The sequence below is a fragment of the Anneissia japonica genome, unplaced genomic scaffold (assembly GCF_011630105.1).
Source record: "Anneissia japonica isolate Jap-2015-1 unplaced genomic scaffold, ASM1163010v1 scaffold1826_len1998817_cov189, whole genome shotgun sequence".
NCBI lineage: Eukaryota > Metazoa > Echinodermata > Crinoidea > Comatulida > Comatulidae > Anneissia > Anneissia japonica.
The window spans coordinates 1,199,472-1,215,606 of record NW_022742159.1 but is presented as its reverse complement, the minus strand read 5'-3'; the positions used below and the strand labels follow the sequence as shown (position 1 = coordinate 1,215,606).

Sequence of the window (16,135 nt, the reverse complement as noted above, 5' to 3'; positions counted from 1 at the left end):
TTTTTATAAATACTCAAATCATTGACAAGTTGTAAAACAATGGATTAAGCAGTTAGTGATACAGTATTAAACAAAATTCCCATTGCCTGTCTCAGAGAAGTTCTTAATAAGTCATAGGTCTTAATATTAATATAAAAACAAAACAAATGGCTCACAAAATAAGCTCACAATTAGAAAAAAAAAAGTAAAAATAAAACCCCCCCCCAAAAAAAAAAGCAAATAAAAACAAAAAATAAAAACAAACAAAAAGCATCCAAATTATAGAAAATAGAAACACAAAATAATAAATAGAAACATATAATAGGTTAACACATCATTTGTGAAATACATCATTTGTGAAATATGTATTAATTGGTGAATGAACAAATTCTTATATTACTCAAACCATTGACAAGTTGTTAAACAATGGATTAAGCAGTTAGTGATATTAAACAGAATTTCCATTGCCTGTCTCAGAGGAGTTGTTAATAGCTCTTAATGTGTAGGAAACGAGTAATCTTCATTATTCACTATTAACTTGCATTATTGCCTCCAACACCTGTGATCATCAAACATGAAATTACCATTGTCCTTATTTTAAAACTATGAGAAGAATTGCTAATATATTCATAAGCTTTATAGAAGATAGATCTAAGAAACACATAAAAGTTCATCTCAAATGCAAATTACTTGTTTTCTTGCTGACATATCTATTTCCCTTCCGAATGCCTGACGTAAGTTTTTTGTTATGGAAAATGCACATAATTTTTGCATCCTTAATGAGAAACTGTTTTTTTATCTGAAGTTGAATATCACTTAAAATAAGGCTCCAGGCGAAAAAATCTTTTGATATGTTGCACAACTGATTTTCCTAAGACATAAAAATCGGGAGCGGTTGATGAGATACAGATTTTTATTTTAAAACTGGTGGCAGTTTGATCTGGGAGATTTTAGAGGACATAAAGTTAACAGAGTTGAACATTGGTTACCTCATAGGAAAACATTAATTGCTTTTTTGGAAATGGAATTTCCAAATATCTGCCAATATAAAATAATATGCTGTGATATATATGAAATGGTAAAATTAATTAATTAATTAATACTGTAGTTGAAATAAATTGGCAATTATTAACAATGTGATTTAGTTTTTTTATTATCAGTAAGCTATATTGCTTTATTATTATTGATAAAATATATAAGTTTAGTTAAATGAAATAATAAAATTGAGATTGAAGTTGATGAATATCATAGACCTTTCTACTAAAATTGAGCTAGAAAGTTAGTATATTAATAATAGCAATATTAATAATAGTAATCGTTATTTTTGGTATATTATGCTGTTAACTGTCACTCCTATTTAACATGATTATTATTTTAAACAGTCCAATCAAATACATTTATTATTCACACTTACACTCATTCACTTTGTATACCTCATCATTTACACTTAGCTATAGTGTATTTCAAAAATTTCCTTTCAATTGCATGTAACCATAAATAACTGCACTAATGCATCCATGACATTTTACCGTCATTCTTGTAAGGTTTATTGCGCTATCCTGTCTATAACATTCACGTGTAAGTAAGCGGTTATTACCTCCGATAGTGATGATAATATTACTCGTTTTTTAGTAACCGTTGATTTTTATTATCTCATTTATTATTAGCTTGATGGCTCAATAGTAGTTAGGAAAGAGAAAATAATATTGAAAAGAACAATTGAATGAATTTTAAAAGAATAATATATAAAATAAATTGATTAATAAACCTTTTAATGATTTTGGTAAAGAATATAGAAATGGTATTATTTATATATATTTTAAATGATGAGGATATAATTTCTCATTCTAATTATCAATTAACATAGGTATACAAAATTTATTTATTTATTTATTTATTTATTCTACCTTTAAAGAAAAGAAATGAAAATAAAAGTTAGCAGTAGTTAAACTTAAAAAGATACATATGAACAGAAACAAACCTGAATGTAAACAAAAGAACCAATGTAATATTGATAATGCTAAAATAAGTGAAACATTATAATTGACTACTGACCTACTTAACGGATATAGAATAAATTTAAGTTTAGCAAAATGTATAAATATGTTAATAATTATATTACTTTCGTAATTCCATTCAAAAACATTTTTAAAATACTGTAATATTTTTTATTTTAAATCACTTAATTATTCTAAAATTACTTTAGATTTGGCATCAAATATGAAATATGACTTTCTTTCTAATTATAATAAATATGATTAAAATAATTAATATTGTAAATTGAACAAGATCTTACTCAAAGCTATTAAGTTGCAAATTCGATCGGGCAAGTCAGTGCATCATTCCGAAAGGAAAGAAGTTTCATTCCGAAAGGATAATATTAATGAGGATGGAAGCGTGCACAATTTTTCGTCAACCTGATGAAAACCATATCAGAATTATAAATTGATTGACTTTGCGATATCCATTATGAGATTGGGGTGTAATGACAAGCAACGAACGTGGATATGTTGTGCGGTAATATATCCAGCAATGAACGTTACCGGTCCATTAGTAGATCGTACATGCACTGTCTGCTTCAAACTTTACAGTTATGCAACGGTTTTGATGTGTTCAAATCCAGAACCAGATTACAAATTATAAGTGAACCTCTGTTGCCATGGCAATATTAAGAGATTCGTTCATGCCACAACTTACACAGAAATATACATTTTTACATATTATTTTGATTGTATTAACCTTATATTTTAGTTATACTTCTGACTGCTTATGATAATGTGAATAGTTCATGCAATGATTTAATACTAAATTGTAATGATAATAATTTTTTCTGCTCTGTTTTGTTTTTCCTCTCACATAATACAATCTCAAAATTCCATTCAACAGTCACATAGATGATGATGATAATGGTGTGTGGTAAAAATAATAAAGATAGTAATAATGACAATAATAATAATGATAATAACATTAATGATGATAATAATGGTAATATAATTAAGATAAAGTAATTTGTAGCAATGTTGTGTAAAGAGTAACTTTTTTGTATTGTATTTTCCCTCATTTATATTTATAGTATATCAATTTTGATTGTTAGGGAGGTTTTTTTCTGTGAAGTTTAATAAATAATAAAATTTGTTATTGTGCCTTTACCTCGCAGTTATATATTAGGCCAAATAAAAAAAAATACTAGTTTCTCGTCTCCTGGCGCATTCCTTTTCTCTGCCTTACCAATTTTTTTTTATTTATTTTACAAAATGTACCAAAAGTGTATGGCTAACTCACATCAGTAAAATTCCTCTCTATCATTCATGGTTGGGGATGCATATGGTATGAATCATGTCTAGTTCTCTTATTTGTTTTCAATGTGTCTGCTTGGTAAAAGTAAAAAAGTAGTTAGCTGTTTGCCATCTCGGAGTAAAAAAAAAATGGAAACAAATTGTGCCTCATTCTCCTTTTTTTCAAAATATTAGGACAAGAAACTACTTTTTTTTTACTTGACCTTGGCACACGATTAACTTCTTGGGACTAGGTTATTGGAAGTTCAGTGTCAAATTATTCATTAAGACCATGAATGTTTAATTATACAATAACAGTATAGACATACCATACACAAATGACAACTTTAATGCATCCCTACAAATAATTATGTCTTTAACAGGTATCTTTTTGGGTTTTTATAAATAATTCAAAAAAGTGTTAAATATTTTGAAATTTATAATAACTTATCTGTTATTTTAATATTTGATATCTCAAAAATATTTGAAATCTGATTTTGGTTTGATAAATTTCTCTATCTACTACTAAGATTTTGTAGTCACTTGTGCATGATTTGAATTAACTAAAGTATAATGTAATAATTTAGATAGTAGTTATGTGGTGTTGCTTGCATACTCACTTAATAGCATTATTTTTATCCTTTGGTTTGTTTTTTACTGTGAAGTTCGAGTGACCGTGCTCATTGTCGATCTGTGGAGTAAGTCTGGTTTTTACACTCACTTGATGGTCTATTATATATGCAAATATATGTAAATGTATGCAAATATATATACACTTTCACACATTTTTTTGTTTCCTTAATTATCCAAAGTCATCGCTTTGATGTTTATTGAATACTATAAGTTTTATATGTTATAATGGTTTTATGGTATCTCAAAGGTATTGCAAACCCCTTTTGTGGCCTAATACAGGCTTAGCACTTGATAACTTGGAAATATTGATGCTAAGAATTTACCTGGACATTAAAACCATATGAATGTATAAAGCTTGTTTTATTTGGGGTATTCTTCACTTATCTTCACTTAGATCACGTCAAACATTGTCTTAACAGCTTAAATCCCTCCTGATGATTTTATGTTTTTGTTCCTGAAGCTCACAAACAGGTGTTTTGTGCCATTAATCATTGTTATTGTTGTTTTCTGGAAGTAATAATAAATATTTTTTTATTTTATTTTATTCAGGTTTTCGTATACAAAAAGTAGCCAATGGCTGAAATTATTGAATTTACAAAAATATAAATTTAAAAAATTATGAAATTTTACAAAAAACATCAGTAAATGTGTATGTTTTATTTCTTAAATTTGATTCTATTAGTAAAGTATTTAAACTCATTATGTCTTTCTTTATTATTTTACTCGACCAAAACTGATCACGGATTGAAACTTTAAATTTAAAATTAGAAGAAATTTGATTAGTTGATACATATACAAAGTTGTAATACATAATTATAAGGAGAATAATGGTAGGACTTAATATTTGCATCAGTTTAATAGTAGTTACACATTCATATTATAGTAATTTTGATAATTATGTGCACAAACTATGTATATGCTAATAATAAGCATGATTGCATGTATGTACCCAATCTTTGTAATGTCGTTAACATTGCATGTTATTGTTTAGAAAATATGAACACTTTGTTGTATATTATATTTGATATATTGGTACAAACTATGTTACTGGAATAATAAAAAAAAGTAAATAGAAAATATATAAATCAGAAAATAATACCATTAAATTTCAAGGTCCATCGATTTATTACTTTATCAGAATTAATTAGTCTCCTATTTCATTTGATTTTAGACTCAAATCGAAATATTTTTAAAGTTTTACAAAAATTAAATCTATTTTGGTATTTAAACCAGCTAACTTTCAATTTTTCATTATTATCTTCAATAGATAATAACATATTAAATAAATATATTCCAATAGTTAATTATAATTATTATTGGGTTTTTTTTATTAACTTATTAAGCTTACTTACAAGCATAATCATTTAACTGGATTTTAATTATATGCGAAGCTATGGGCTTTTGATTTGCTGGCTCATTCACAGTCTACTTGCTTTTTGTAACGCAAGGCCTTGACTTTTGAAAACAAAACGGTATACTGTATTCTACGTGGTCTAATCTACATGCTTTTACCTTGGTAATTTGCCTGTCATTTTTACCATCAAATTTTTTTCTGAACTATATAATATTGTAATGATATCATGTTAGGTTAAGGTTAATTCAGAATCTTTTTTAGTTTGACATTAATAATAACTAATTAATAATCAACAACAACTACATCAACCTTGTTATTCCATTGTTTCTATCTCAACCGCTATTTTCTAGTTGATAAATAATATGTATGTATGTTCCTACTCGTATAAATGTTACTTTCCTGTTTTTCATGATTGTATAATATCATAACAAATATTCTATGTTATTTTAGTTTCTCTTTCATATTTTTACACTACAGTACATAGTTTATAAGTTGTAATGCAAATAGATTTTTGTTAATACAGGAAAACTGCTTGGAGAAACATTTATTGAATATTGTATTATCAAATGTGTTTGGATGAATCTAATGTTGATGTAATCTATTTATAGTGATGTTGATCTGGACACGGAGAAAGCAAATTCAATGATGTCACAGTGTTCATCATCATCAAGCATGTCAACCAGGTCAGTGCTATTATTTAGACTCTTCCAATTACATTTATGGGGAATTTTGTTTAACTAATTATTGATAGTCATATATGATTTTTTAATATGTAAAATCTTTTATTGTTAATGTAGTAAATTTTAAATTTTAATTCAGAAGTTATTTTCAAATTTATTGTGCTGGAGAAAATATTTAATTTGATTAAAATGATTTAATTTAAGAAATGGAAGAATCTAGTACTTGTGCATCCAATCATCTTTACTCAACTTCTTCATATTCACTTTTGATTTATGTTTTGTTATAAATGATAGACATGATTATATAATTCTTATAAATATAGTTGTTTATATATGTTACAAGTTTGCCAGGATTTTCAAACTGGACAAAAGATAATTAACAACAAACAAATAATGTAAAGCATATCATACAATTAATGCCATCTTACAAAGACTGCTTCTACAAAATATTTCCGTCCTTAAGACTTACATTGAAATTCACGTTAAATTCACGTTATTAGCATCGTGTTCGACTTGTGCGCACGTCCATAACCTCAATACGTATCAAACTCAATAATCCATCAGTCAATAAATATTGTAGATATTACAACATACTTCAATAAAGACAATAGCACATTATTCATGAATCTCAGTTTTTATACAAATCTATCAGTATCAATGGTCAATAAATATAATAGACGTGATAAATGTTATAGTCAGCGTCAACAATGATAACACAATAATCATAATCTCAACAACAATGCAGTAACCTATATCAGTAATAAAAGTAAATTGAGTAAGTATAATAAATAAATAACAGTTAACATCAATAGAAGCAATGACAATCATTCTCATATTTTAACAATTATTCAATTAATATTTATGATTACACCATCAAATTACATTAATAAGCTAGTTTTACATAAATATGATTTATGATATGCATGCTTTCTTTCAATGAGACTAAACTTTTTCACTTTTTTGTTTTTATTTTCTCTGTTTTTTCCCCATTTTCTTACAGATCCATTTTGAAGTTCAGTCCACACTATCAAATTTTCTTTGACCGAAAACTGTTTTGTATGCCCATATATAGTCATGATGTGCCTATATATGGTCATGATGTAATGTCATGGCCATATTTAGGTATGTCACAAGTTCTTGTCAAATAAAGATGGATAGTCTCTTACTAAAAATTATTTTATTTTATGTCTATATAGAAGCCATGATTCACTATTTTCATCGTGTGAGACGACCTTCCGACACGAAGATAATGACGATTCAGATTTGGATGTAGAGAATGTGATCCCCAATTGGCAAGACAATGTTAGTAAAGAACTTCTGAAGAAAATGAAATCTAAAGATATCAAAAGGCAAGAAATTATAAATGGTAAGTTAAAAAAATTTATTATTTTTTGGTTACTATATTACATTTTAACAATCAATGGGTTTATCCTCTATTTATGAATGAGGTACTATGCTGCATGGTCAATGGTCAGTGGTTGTGAACTTGTATAGCGCATATGCCATTTGTCACACCTTCCAGGACATCAGAAATGAACAAAACCAGAATATATAGGGCTTGCTCCCTGGACCCCCTAGGGTAGTGTTGTCTCTCGATCGCTTCTCCCCCCCCCCACCCTTTTCGACATAGGCCCCTCTTTTGGACATCTGGCCCCTCTTTTGGACATCTCTGGATCCGCCCCTGCATATGGTTGAAAACGGAAAAGACAGCAGTAAAAGAAAAACAAATAAAGGAAAGTGAAAATAAAATCACAACCTATGGCAAGACTATGTGCTTAGAATGTTAGCATTTTTTGTTTCATTCTCTAATAATAAACCATCTGCTAGTTTTAAGTACATATTTTGAGTATTGATCGAGTTCCTAGTCCACATATCAAGCGCCCTGAGCGTCTTATGTTAGATGGATATGTGCTATATAAAACTACACTATTATTATTACTATTATATGCCTATGTCAAGGCATATAAACAATAAATCTAGGTTATCAAAAAAGTATGAAATGAATTCAATATTCATTCTCTTTTGGAACCTACTAATTTTTTAATATGCTAGGTTGATGAAAGACCTTGACATGAAACGATGGATGCGGACTAATTAAAAATGATTAGAATCACATATGGGAAAAACACTTGCTTTTTGTGGTTTTATTAAAACTATTATTCATGACACTTTATATGAATATATTGGTAGTCAGAATAAGTTAAATATTGTTTTGTAAATTCATATTTGATTTCTTTATAGAATTATTCCACACTGAGAGGACACATGTTCGGGGTCTGAAAGTCTTAGATCGTGTGTTTTTTCGTCCAATGCAAGCAGAGCATATCTTGGACCAAGAGATTAAATTCATTTTCCCAAATCTACCAGACTTAATTGAGGTGCATACATCGCTTAATAATGCAATGAAAAAGCACAAAGAAGCCTCTAGCAATAATGTAATTGAAGAAGTCGGGGATATATTGTTAAACAAGGTAGGTGTGACTGTAAATTTGTTTTTTTTTTTATAAACTTTGCAGGTTAACTTGTTACACCTGTCAACTTCCACGCATAATGCGCAAGTCTCGCGCTTCTTGGGCATCCACTTTTTACGCCTGTGTTTTATTATCTCGCACATAAAAAATTCCTAAAAATGGAGTGAATTTGTCATTAAAGCATAAATACAGGCATTATAAATGTATTTTAACAAATTTTTACCGACCGAAGACTGTAATCAGTAGCAGTTCAATCAATACAATAAAAAAAACATAGAGTGCACAATATTTTGTGATTTTTTGCATAGAAGGCAATATGTACTTCTTTTTTTTTGTCTTGTGCATCAGATGCCAGCAAATTTGGCAGGTATAACTTGTAGCAAGCTTTTATTGCCCCTTTACCGTCAGCGCAATGTTAAGTGGGCCTAGAGTTTGCACATGTGACAGGGCAAAAAAGTACTATTTTTCAGGGGAATAGTACTTTTTTAGGGGGAATAGTACTTTCTATTGCCCTCTTCTTAACCATTCAGATGCCCAGAATATAATAGGTATATAATATCAATTATTATTATTAATTATTGGTAAATAAATATGATTTGGTCTTCATTGTGCCATCTTCCAAACTATAGGTTCTGTGTTCAAGCGCTGTAAGATTTTTTTTTAATGTTTAATGTTTCCTTCAGTGTCATTGTGAGAATTATTTCATTATTGATAAAATAATCTTGTAAATGATAATTACTATGTGTTTTTGAATCCAGTTTGATGGGGCAGAAGGTGAAAGAATGCGAAAGGTTTGTGCAACGTTTTGTGAAAATCAAGCGGCAGCGCTTGAGAATCTAAAAGCAAAGCAAGCAAAGGACACAAAAGTAGCTCAGTTTATGATGGTAAGTTGCCAGGTTCAGCTCCTGTCTCTTATACACATCTAGATGTGTATAAGAGACAGATATTCATTCTCTTCTGGAACCTACTAATTTTTTAATATGCTAGGTTGATGAAAGACCTTGACATGAAACGATGGATGCGGACTAATTAAAAATGATTAGAATCACATATGGGAAAAACACTTGCTTTTTGTGGTTTTATTAAAACTATTATTCATGACACTTTATATGAATATATTGGTAGTCAGAATAAGTTAAATATTGTTTTGTAAATTCATATTTGATTTCTTTATAGAATTATTCCACACTGAGAGGACACATGTTCGGGGTCTGAAAGTCTTAGATCGTGTGTTTTTTCGTCCAATGCAAGCAGAGCATATCTTGGACCAAGAGATTAAATTCATTTTCCCAAATCTACCAGACTTAATTGAGGTGCATACATCGCTTAATAATGCAATGAAAAAGCACAAAGAAGCCTCTAGCAATAATGTAATTGAAGAAGTCGGGGATATATTGTTAAACAAGGTAGGTGTGACTGTAAATTAGTTTTTTTTTATAAACTTTGCAGGTTAACTTGTTACACCTGTCAACTTCCACGCATAATGCGCAAGTCTCGCGCTTCTTGGGCATCCACTTTTTACGCCTATGTTTTATTATCTCGCACATAAAAAATTCCTAAAAATGGAGTGAATTTGTCATTAAAACATAAATACAGGCATTATAAATGTATTTTAACAAATTTTTACCAACCGAAGACTGTAATCAGTAGCAGTTCGATCAATACAATAAAAAAAAAAAAAAAAACATAGTGCACAATATTTTGTGATTTTTTGCATAGAAGGCAATATGTAATTCTTTTTTTTTGTCTTGTGCATCAGATGCCAGCAAATTTGGCAGGTATAACTTGTAGCAAGCTTTTATTGCCCCTTTACCGTCAGCGCAATGTTAAGTGAGCCTAGAGTTTGCACATGTGACAGGGCAAAAAAGTACTATTTTTCAGGGGAATAGTACTTTTTGTGGGGAATAGTACTTTCTATTGCCCTCTTCTTAACCATTCAGATGCCCAGAATATAATAGGTATATAATATCAATTATTATTATTAATTATTATTAATTATTGGTAAATAAATATGATTTGGTCTTCATTGTGCCATCTTCCAAACTATAGGTTCTGTGTTCAAGCGCTGTAGGATTTTTTTTTAATGTTTAGTGTTTCCTTCAGTGTCATTGTGAGAATTATTTCATTATTGATAAAATAATCTTGTAAATGATAATTACTGTGTGTTTTTGAATCCAGTTTGATGGGGCAGAAGGTGAAAGAATGCGAAAGGTTTGTGCAACGTTTTGTGAAAATCAAGCGGCAGCGCTTGAGAATCTAAAAGCAAAGCAAGCAAAGGACACAAAAGTAGCTCAGTTTATGATGGTAAGTTGCCAGGTTCAGGTCAATAGGCCTAATTTGCCCAAAATTTTATTTAATCTGTCTGCAGTAAAATCTGAAAAAATATAGGTTATCAACAATGAGACAGATCAGGAACAATTAAGTTTTCATTATTTATATTATTTTACATATTAAGGGAAAACAATTTGAATTTTATTCAACAATATAATTACAGTAGTTTAACATTTATAACATTTTCTTGCTTTATTTTGTTGTTTTTTTAGGAAGCTGAGTCAAATCATTTATGTAGACAACTACCATTCCCTCTTTATTTAATCTGTCTGCAGTCAAATTTGAAAAAAAATATAGGTTATCAAAAATGAGACAGATCAGGAACAATTATGTTTTCATTAATTATATTATTTTACATATTAAGGGAAAGCAATTTGAATTTTATTCAACAATATAATTACAGTAGTTTAACATTTATAACATTTTCTTGCTTTATTTTGTTGTTTTTTTAGGAAGCTGAGTCAAATCATTTATGTAGACAACTACCATTCCCTCTTTATTTAATCTGTCTGCAGTCAAATTTGGAAAAAAATATAGGTTATCAACAATGAGACAGATCAGGAACAATTAAGTTTTCATTAATTATATTATTTTACATATTAAGGGAAAACAATTTGAATTTTATTCAACAATATAATTACAGTAGTTTAACATTTATAACATTTTCTTGCTTTATTTTGTTGTTTTTTTAGGAAGCTGAGTCAAATCATTTATGTAGACGACTACCATTCCCTCTTTATTTAATCTGTCTGCAGTCAAATTTGAAAAAAAATATAGGTTATCAACAATGAGACAGATCAGGAACAATTATGTTTTCATTAATTATATTATTTTACATATTAAGGGAAAGCAATTTAAATTTTTTTCAACAATATAATTACAGTAGTTTAACATTTATAACATTTTCTTGCTTTATTTTGTTGTTTTTTTAGGAAGCTGAGTCAAATCATTTATGTAGACGACTACCATTCCCAGGCATCATTTCCATTGTATATCAAAGAATCACGAAGTATCCACTACTTATAGAGAATCTTTTAAAGTACACGCAATGTAAGTATAAGACCAGCATAGTGTATCAACAACCTATGACCTATGCGTATGGCGTGCTTGTATGTGTGTACGCTGAACCATGGTGAAAGTCTTACAACATTTGAGTGTAATCGTTGAGACATGAAGCCTTCATGACATGGTGTCTAAAAATGTTGACTAAAAATGTATAATCTGCTTTTGGCTCTTATTAATCAAACTTAACTGACCAATCAGACGTGTGCTAGGAATATGTGCACGTCTCACAAAAGAACGTGCTTGCGTACGTTATTGATTGTGAACCTTAGCAGCAATATCCAGGGAGCGAAGCTTAACGGAAAGATTTATTGGGAACATTCCTGGATTTGACTGACCAATCAGCATCACCGTCAGCTGCCGGTGATAGCTTGTAGTAATTTTATTGAAGCAAGCTTCACAAGTAAGAAAAAAAATACCTTGAAATTTTTTTTTTTTTTTAAATATTAGCTTCTAGTCCTGAAGCTGAGAAATTGCAGAAGTCACTAGAATGCAGTAAGCAGGTGCTTGGCTATGTAAACCAAGCTGTGAAAGAGTGCGAAAACCAACAGAAACTGAATGAGATCAGTCGGAGGATGGACACTTCACCTCTGGACCGGTCAAGCAATCCGATTGTACAAGAATACAAGGTAATTGGAAGGTCCAATTGTAAACATAGTATTATTATTGTTACATCCCTAACAAACAATCCTTCCCTTCCCAAAATAAATGATACAAAATAGTGGAAAGCTTAAGTAGAAGAAAAATTGAGGCAAATATACAACAAATTTATGAACAAATTTAATAGATTTAAATTCCATTCATTTGGGATTTTTTTTGTGTATTTGTGTTTTGTATGTTTCATTTGGTGACCCTTGTTTTGTTTATTACAGAATATTGACATAACGAGTCGGAAGTTACTACATTATGGCGACTTAACATGGAAAATAGGAAAAACAAAAAAATTAGGTGAGTTGTCAAATCTAATCAGAATTGCCTATTCAGATAGGCAAATGGAATATTGACCCAAATCTAGGGCACTGCAGGCTAAGAGTTAGCACAGATTTACCAAATTAATTATAAATATTTCATCTGATTTTTTAATATATTAAGCAAAATCTTATATATTTTTCATTTTCTAGATTTACATGTTCTTCTACTTGATGATATTCTTGTCTTGTTACAAAAGCAAGATGAGCGATACGTATTAAAATGTCACAGTATGACGGTGCAACGTGGCGATGATGTGCGGAATACACACAGCCCGATTGTCAAGCTGGCCACACTTCTTTGTCGGAATGTAGCTACAAGTAAGCTTGTATTCTTGTTGTTTATTGTAATTATTTTTTTAATTTCACACTAGGTGAACAACAAACGAATTATTATTGAGGGGAAAAGCAGTTATTCGCTAATATAATCTAAAATAGGACAATTTATCTCTTCCCTCATTTTATACTATTATGTAAACTTTCTACTTCGCCCTTCAAGGGCAGTTAGTTATGCTGCGATAAAGCAGTCAATAATTAATTCTTATATCTGTCTTCCTGCAGACAAAAAGGCATTTTTCTTAGTCAGTACACAAATAACTGGACCGCAAATCTACGAGCTGGTTGCAGCCACAGCTATTAAGAGGCAAGCGTGGATGGATGTGATCTTAGCTGCCCAAGAGGCAGCGAAGAAACGCCCTTCGAGGAGGAGAGAAGGACGAGTTGCCCCGATGCCACCGCCAATACCAGCGCCAGATGATCGGAGTGAAAGGTATTGTGATGAAGCTACAGAATGAACAATATTAATGAAATAATAATAAATATTAACAGTAATAACAAGATAGTCTGAGGTTACAAACCCTTGCCCTGTTGCACCCTATTTATGTACTGAAAAAATAATGGCTTGCAGTCGATCCGCTCAATCCACCAAACTAGGCCTAGCATCATAGGCTGTTTGTGACAAGCCCATCCGGAAGGTAATAACAAAAATAGCTAAATGATAATTATAATAATAGGTTGCATTTTATATTAATATATTTATAATAACAACAATTTAATTATTGAGAATTTTATTGGTAGTGATTGGAATACTGTTTGAAATATATATTTCAGTTTTTCCTTTACATTTACTATTGTCATCATTGTTATTGTTGTTATTAGTAATCGTTATTATAATTAATGCTGTTTAGCAAAACGAATGAGGTGATAGTGACCCCTACTCAACCATCCCAGAAGCCTGTCGTAGTTGAGGGACCAAAGATTTTTGATGGGTCTGTAACTGTTGTTAGAGTAGAAGAGGCTGTTCGACATAAAACTAGGACTAATAGTTTGGGTGAGTCAAGTGATAATGATTGATGATTGATTAATTATGATACTTGAATAATTATAATTGGCTAAAAGTGTATTGTTTTTCATGAGATAACTTATTTGCTCGTCAAAAGAGCAAATAAAATAGCTTTGAGATTACAAAATAGATATCTTACCAATCAGCAGCATATGAATATAATACATATATTTTTTGTGCATACAAATAATCAAGATAATTTTAATGCAGACAACCTTTTTAGATATAAAGAGAAGAGAAAAGAAAAATAACAAAAGAAAAAAAAACTACCACAGCCTCATTGTTGTAATTAAGAGGCTTGAGGCCTTGGCTAAGGTTTGGGCTCTCATGTATAACAGTACAGTATCTGATGTTGCTTTTTTATATTATAGAATCATCAAGTCGTGGTTTCGATGTATTGCCAAATGCCCAGCAGTTGAGTAACCAAGATATTACCACACCTCTCACTGACATTTTGAAAAAGGTTTGTCAGTTTGTTATAAGATCATAGTATTTTTACTTCACTGTTCTTACTCTCAACATTTCTTAAGGTAGAAGTCAGGAGCTTTCAGTAGGAATTGGTCAAGAGGTTTAGTTAAGGACTGGCAAAAATAATAGTGATAGGTCAGAAACTTTAGGTAGAAACTGGCTAAGTAAGGACTGGCAAAAGCTAAGATAGAGACAGGTCAGGAGCTTTAGGTGGAAACTGGCCAAGAGGTTTTGGTAAGGACTCGCAAAAGCTAAGATATAGAAAGGTCAGGGGTGGATTGCTATAAGCGGTCTTTAGATGGTCTTAACGGTTAGCTGGCTATAATCGTGACGCCACTACCGGTCTATGATTATAGACCATTGCTATACCGCTGTCTAACCAGTTAGCCGTCTTAAATTTTAAAGCCTACTCGGAGGAGGCTTAAAACGGTCTTAAATCATTTTCATCATGGCGTTCTACTGATTAATTTAATTGTGCAATGGCAAGACCTAGGCCTAGATCGTCGAAGTCAGAGAATCCAACGACGAATATTCTGCACGCTTCTTAGCATCTGTGAAAATAGGTCTGCGTTTATTTACGTTCATTTCGATACATTTATTTACGTTCATTTCGAGCATGCATGACATTGCCCTCAATCTTACGTTACCAGGGAGTGCTTGTTTGCATTTCAATACTCAAAGCGGTCTTAGGGAAGACTGTTTTATAGCAATGGTCTTTGATGAATGACTTTAGTAAGAATGTCTACGTGATAGAGCCGGCTTTATTCCAGAAGTTAAGACTACCAGTTAAGACCATTTTATAGCAATCTGCCCCAGGAGCTTTAGGTAGGAATTGGCCAAGAGGTTACAAGTCAGGGGGTTTAGGTAGGAACTGGCTAAGAAGTTCATAGGCAAAAGGACTGGCAAAAGCTAAGGGAGCAAGGAGCTGGCCAACAGGTTTAGTAAAGGACTGGCAAAGACTAACATAGCAACGGTCAGGAACTTTAGGTAGGAACTGGTTAAGAGATTTAGGTAAGGACTGGCTACAGGTCAGCAGCTTTAGGTAGGAACTGGCCAAGAGGTATAACTTGATTTTTTACGAATAAGCATAGGCAATAATCATATGTAAATGGAAATGCGTACAAGTAACGAACAAAGAGCTATATAGTAATCGGTAATTGATAAGAAGTGGGAAAATTAATATTTATTTGATGCTGTATTGAAGATTATTTGTTAATCAATTGATGTTTAATTTGTAGTCATTGGCAGAAGATGCTTCCAGTAAGGATGTAGTCCAGTATTTGATGCGACTTACAAGGAAATGCAAGCAAACAATAGGTTAGAATTTTGAATCTCTTTTCTTCCCCAACAATGGTTGCTTTGAAGGGAATGCTCTAAATAATATGGTTTAGTGTTGATTCTTATTATGAAGTGGTTAAGTGGTTAGATACAAATGATGTTTGATTTTGTATTGGATTTACAGCCCATGCCATTTTACTACAGTTGTCACATTTACCAATCAAAGTTGTTTCTCTTTCTTAGCAGGGGCATTTTTTAGGGTACTAGATTAATACCCCCTCTGCTATGCCCCTG

General features: G+C 30.8%; 1 protein-coding gene across 10 annotated transcripts in view; it reads left to right on the top strand.

Annotated features, from left to right (window-relative positions):
* LOC117118993 (rho guanine nucleotide exchange factor 11-like) overlaps positions 1–16,135 on the top strand; it is a 95,345-nt gene that overhangs the window by 73,211 nt on the left and 5,999 nt on the right. For 9 of the 10 annotated variants that reach the window (XM_033263765.1, XM_033263760.1, XM_033263762.1 and 6 more), the window contains 13 exons: positions 3,920–3,952; positions 5,850–5,924; positions 7,118–7,287; positions 8,163–8,392; positions 9,151–9,276; positions 11,656–11,773; positions 12,236–12,414; positions 12,658–12,733; positions 12,907–13,074; positions 13,315–13,522; positions 13,941–14,083; positions 14,467–14,558; positions 15,802–15,880. In XM_033263765.1, the coding sequence (XP_033119656.1) occupies positions 3,920–3,952; positions 5,850–5,924; positions 7,118–7,287; positions 8,163–8,392; positions 9,151–9,276; positions 11,656–11,773; positions 12,236–12,414; positions 12,658–12,733; positions 12,907–13,074; positions 13,315–13,522; positions 13,941–14,083; positions 14,467–14,558; positions 15,802–15,880 (1,697 nt within the window). The remainder of the gene's footprint in view (positions 1–3,919; positions 3,953–5,849; positions 5,925–7,117; positions 7,288–8,162; positions 8,393–9,150; positions 9,277–11,655; positions 11,774–12,235; positions 12,415–12,657; positions 12,734–12,906; positions 13,075–13,314; positions 13,523–13,940; positions 14,084–14,466; positions 14,559–15,801; positions 15,881–16,135) is intronic. The other variant, XM_033263761.1, reaches the window with a different exon arrangement.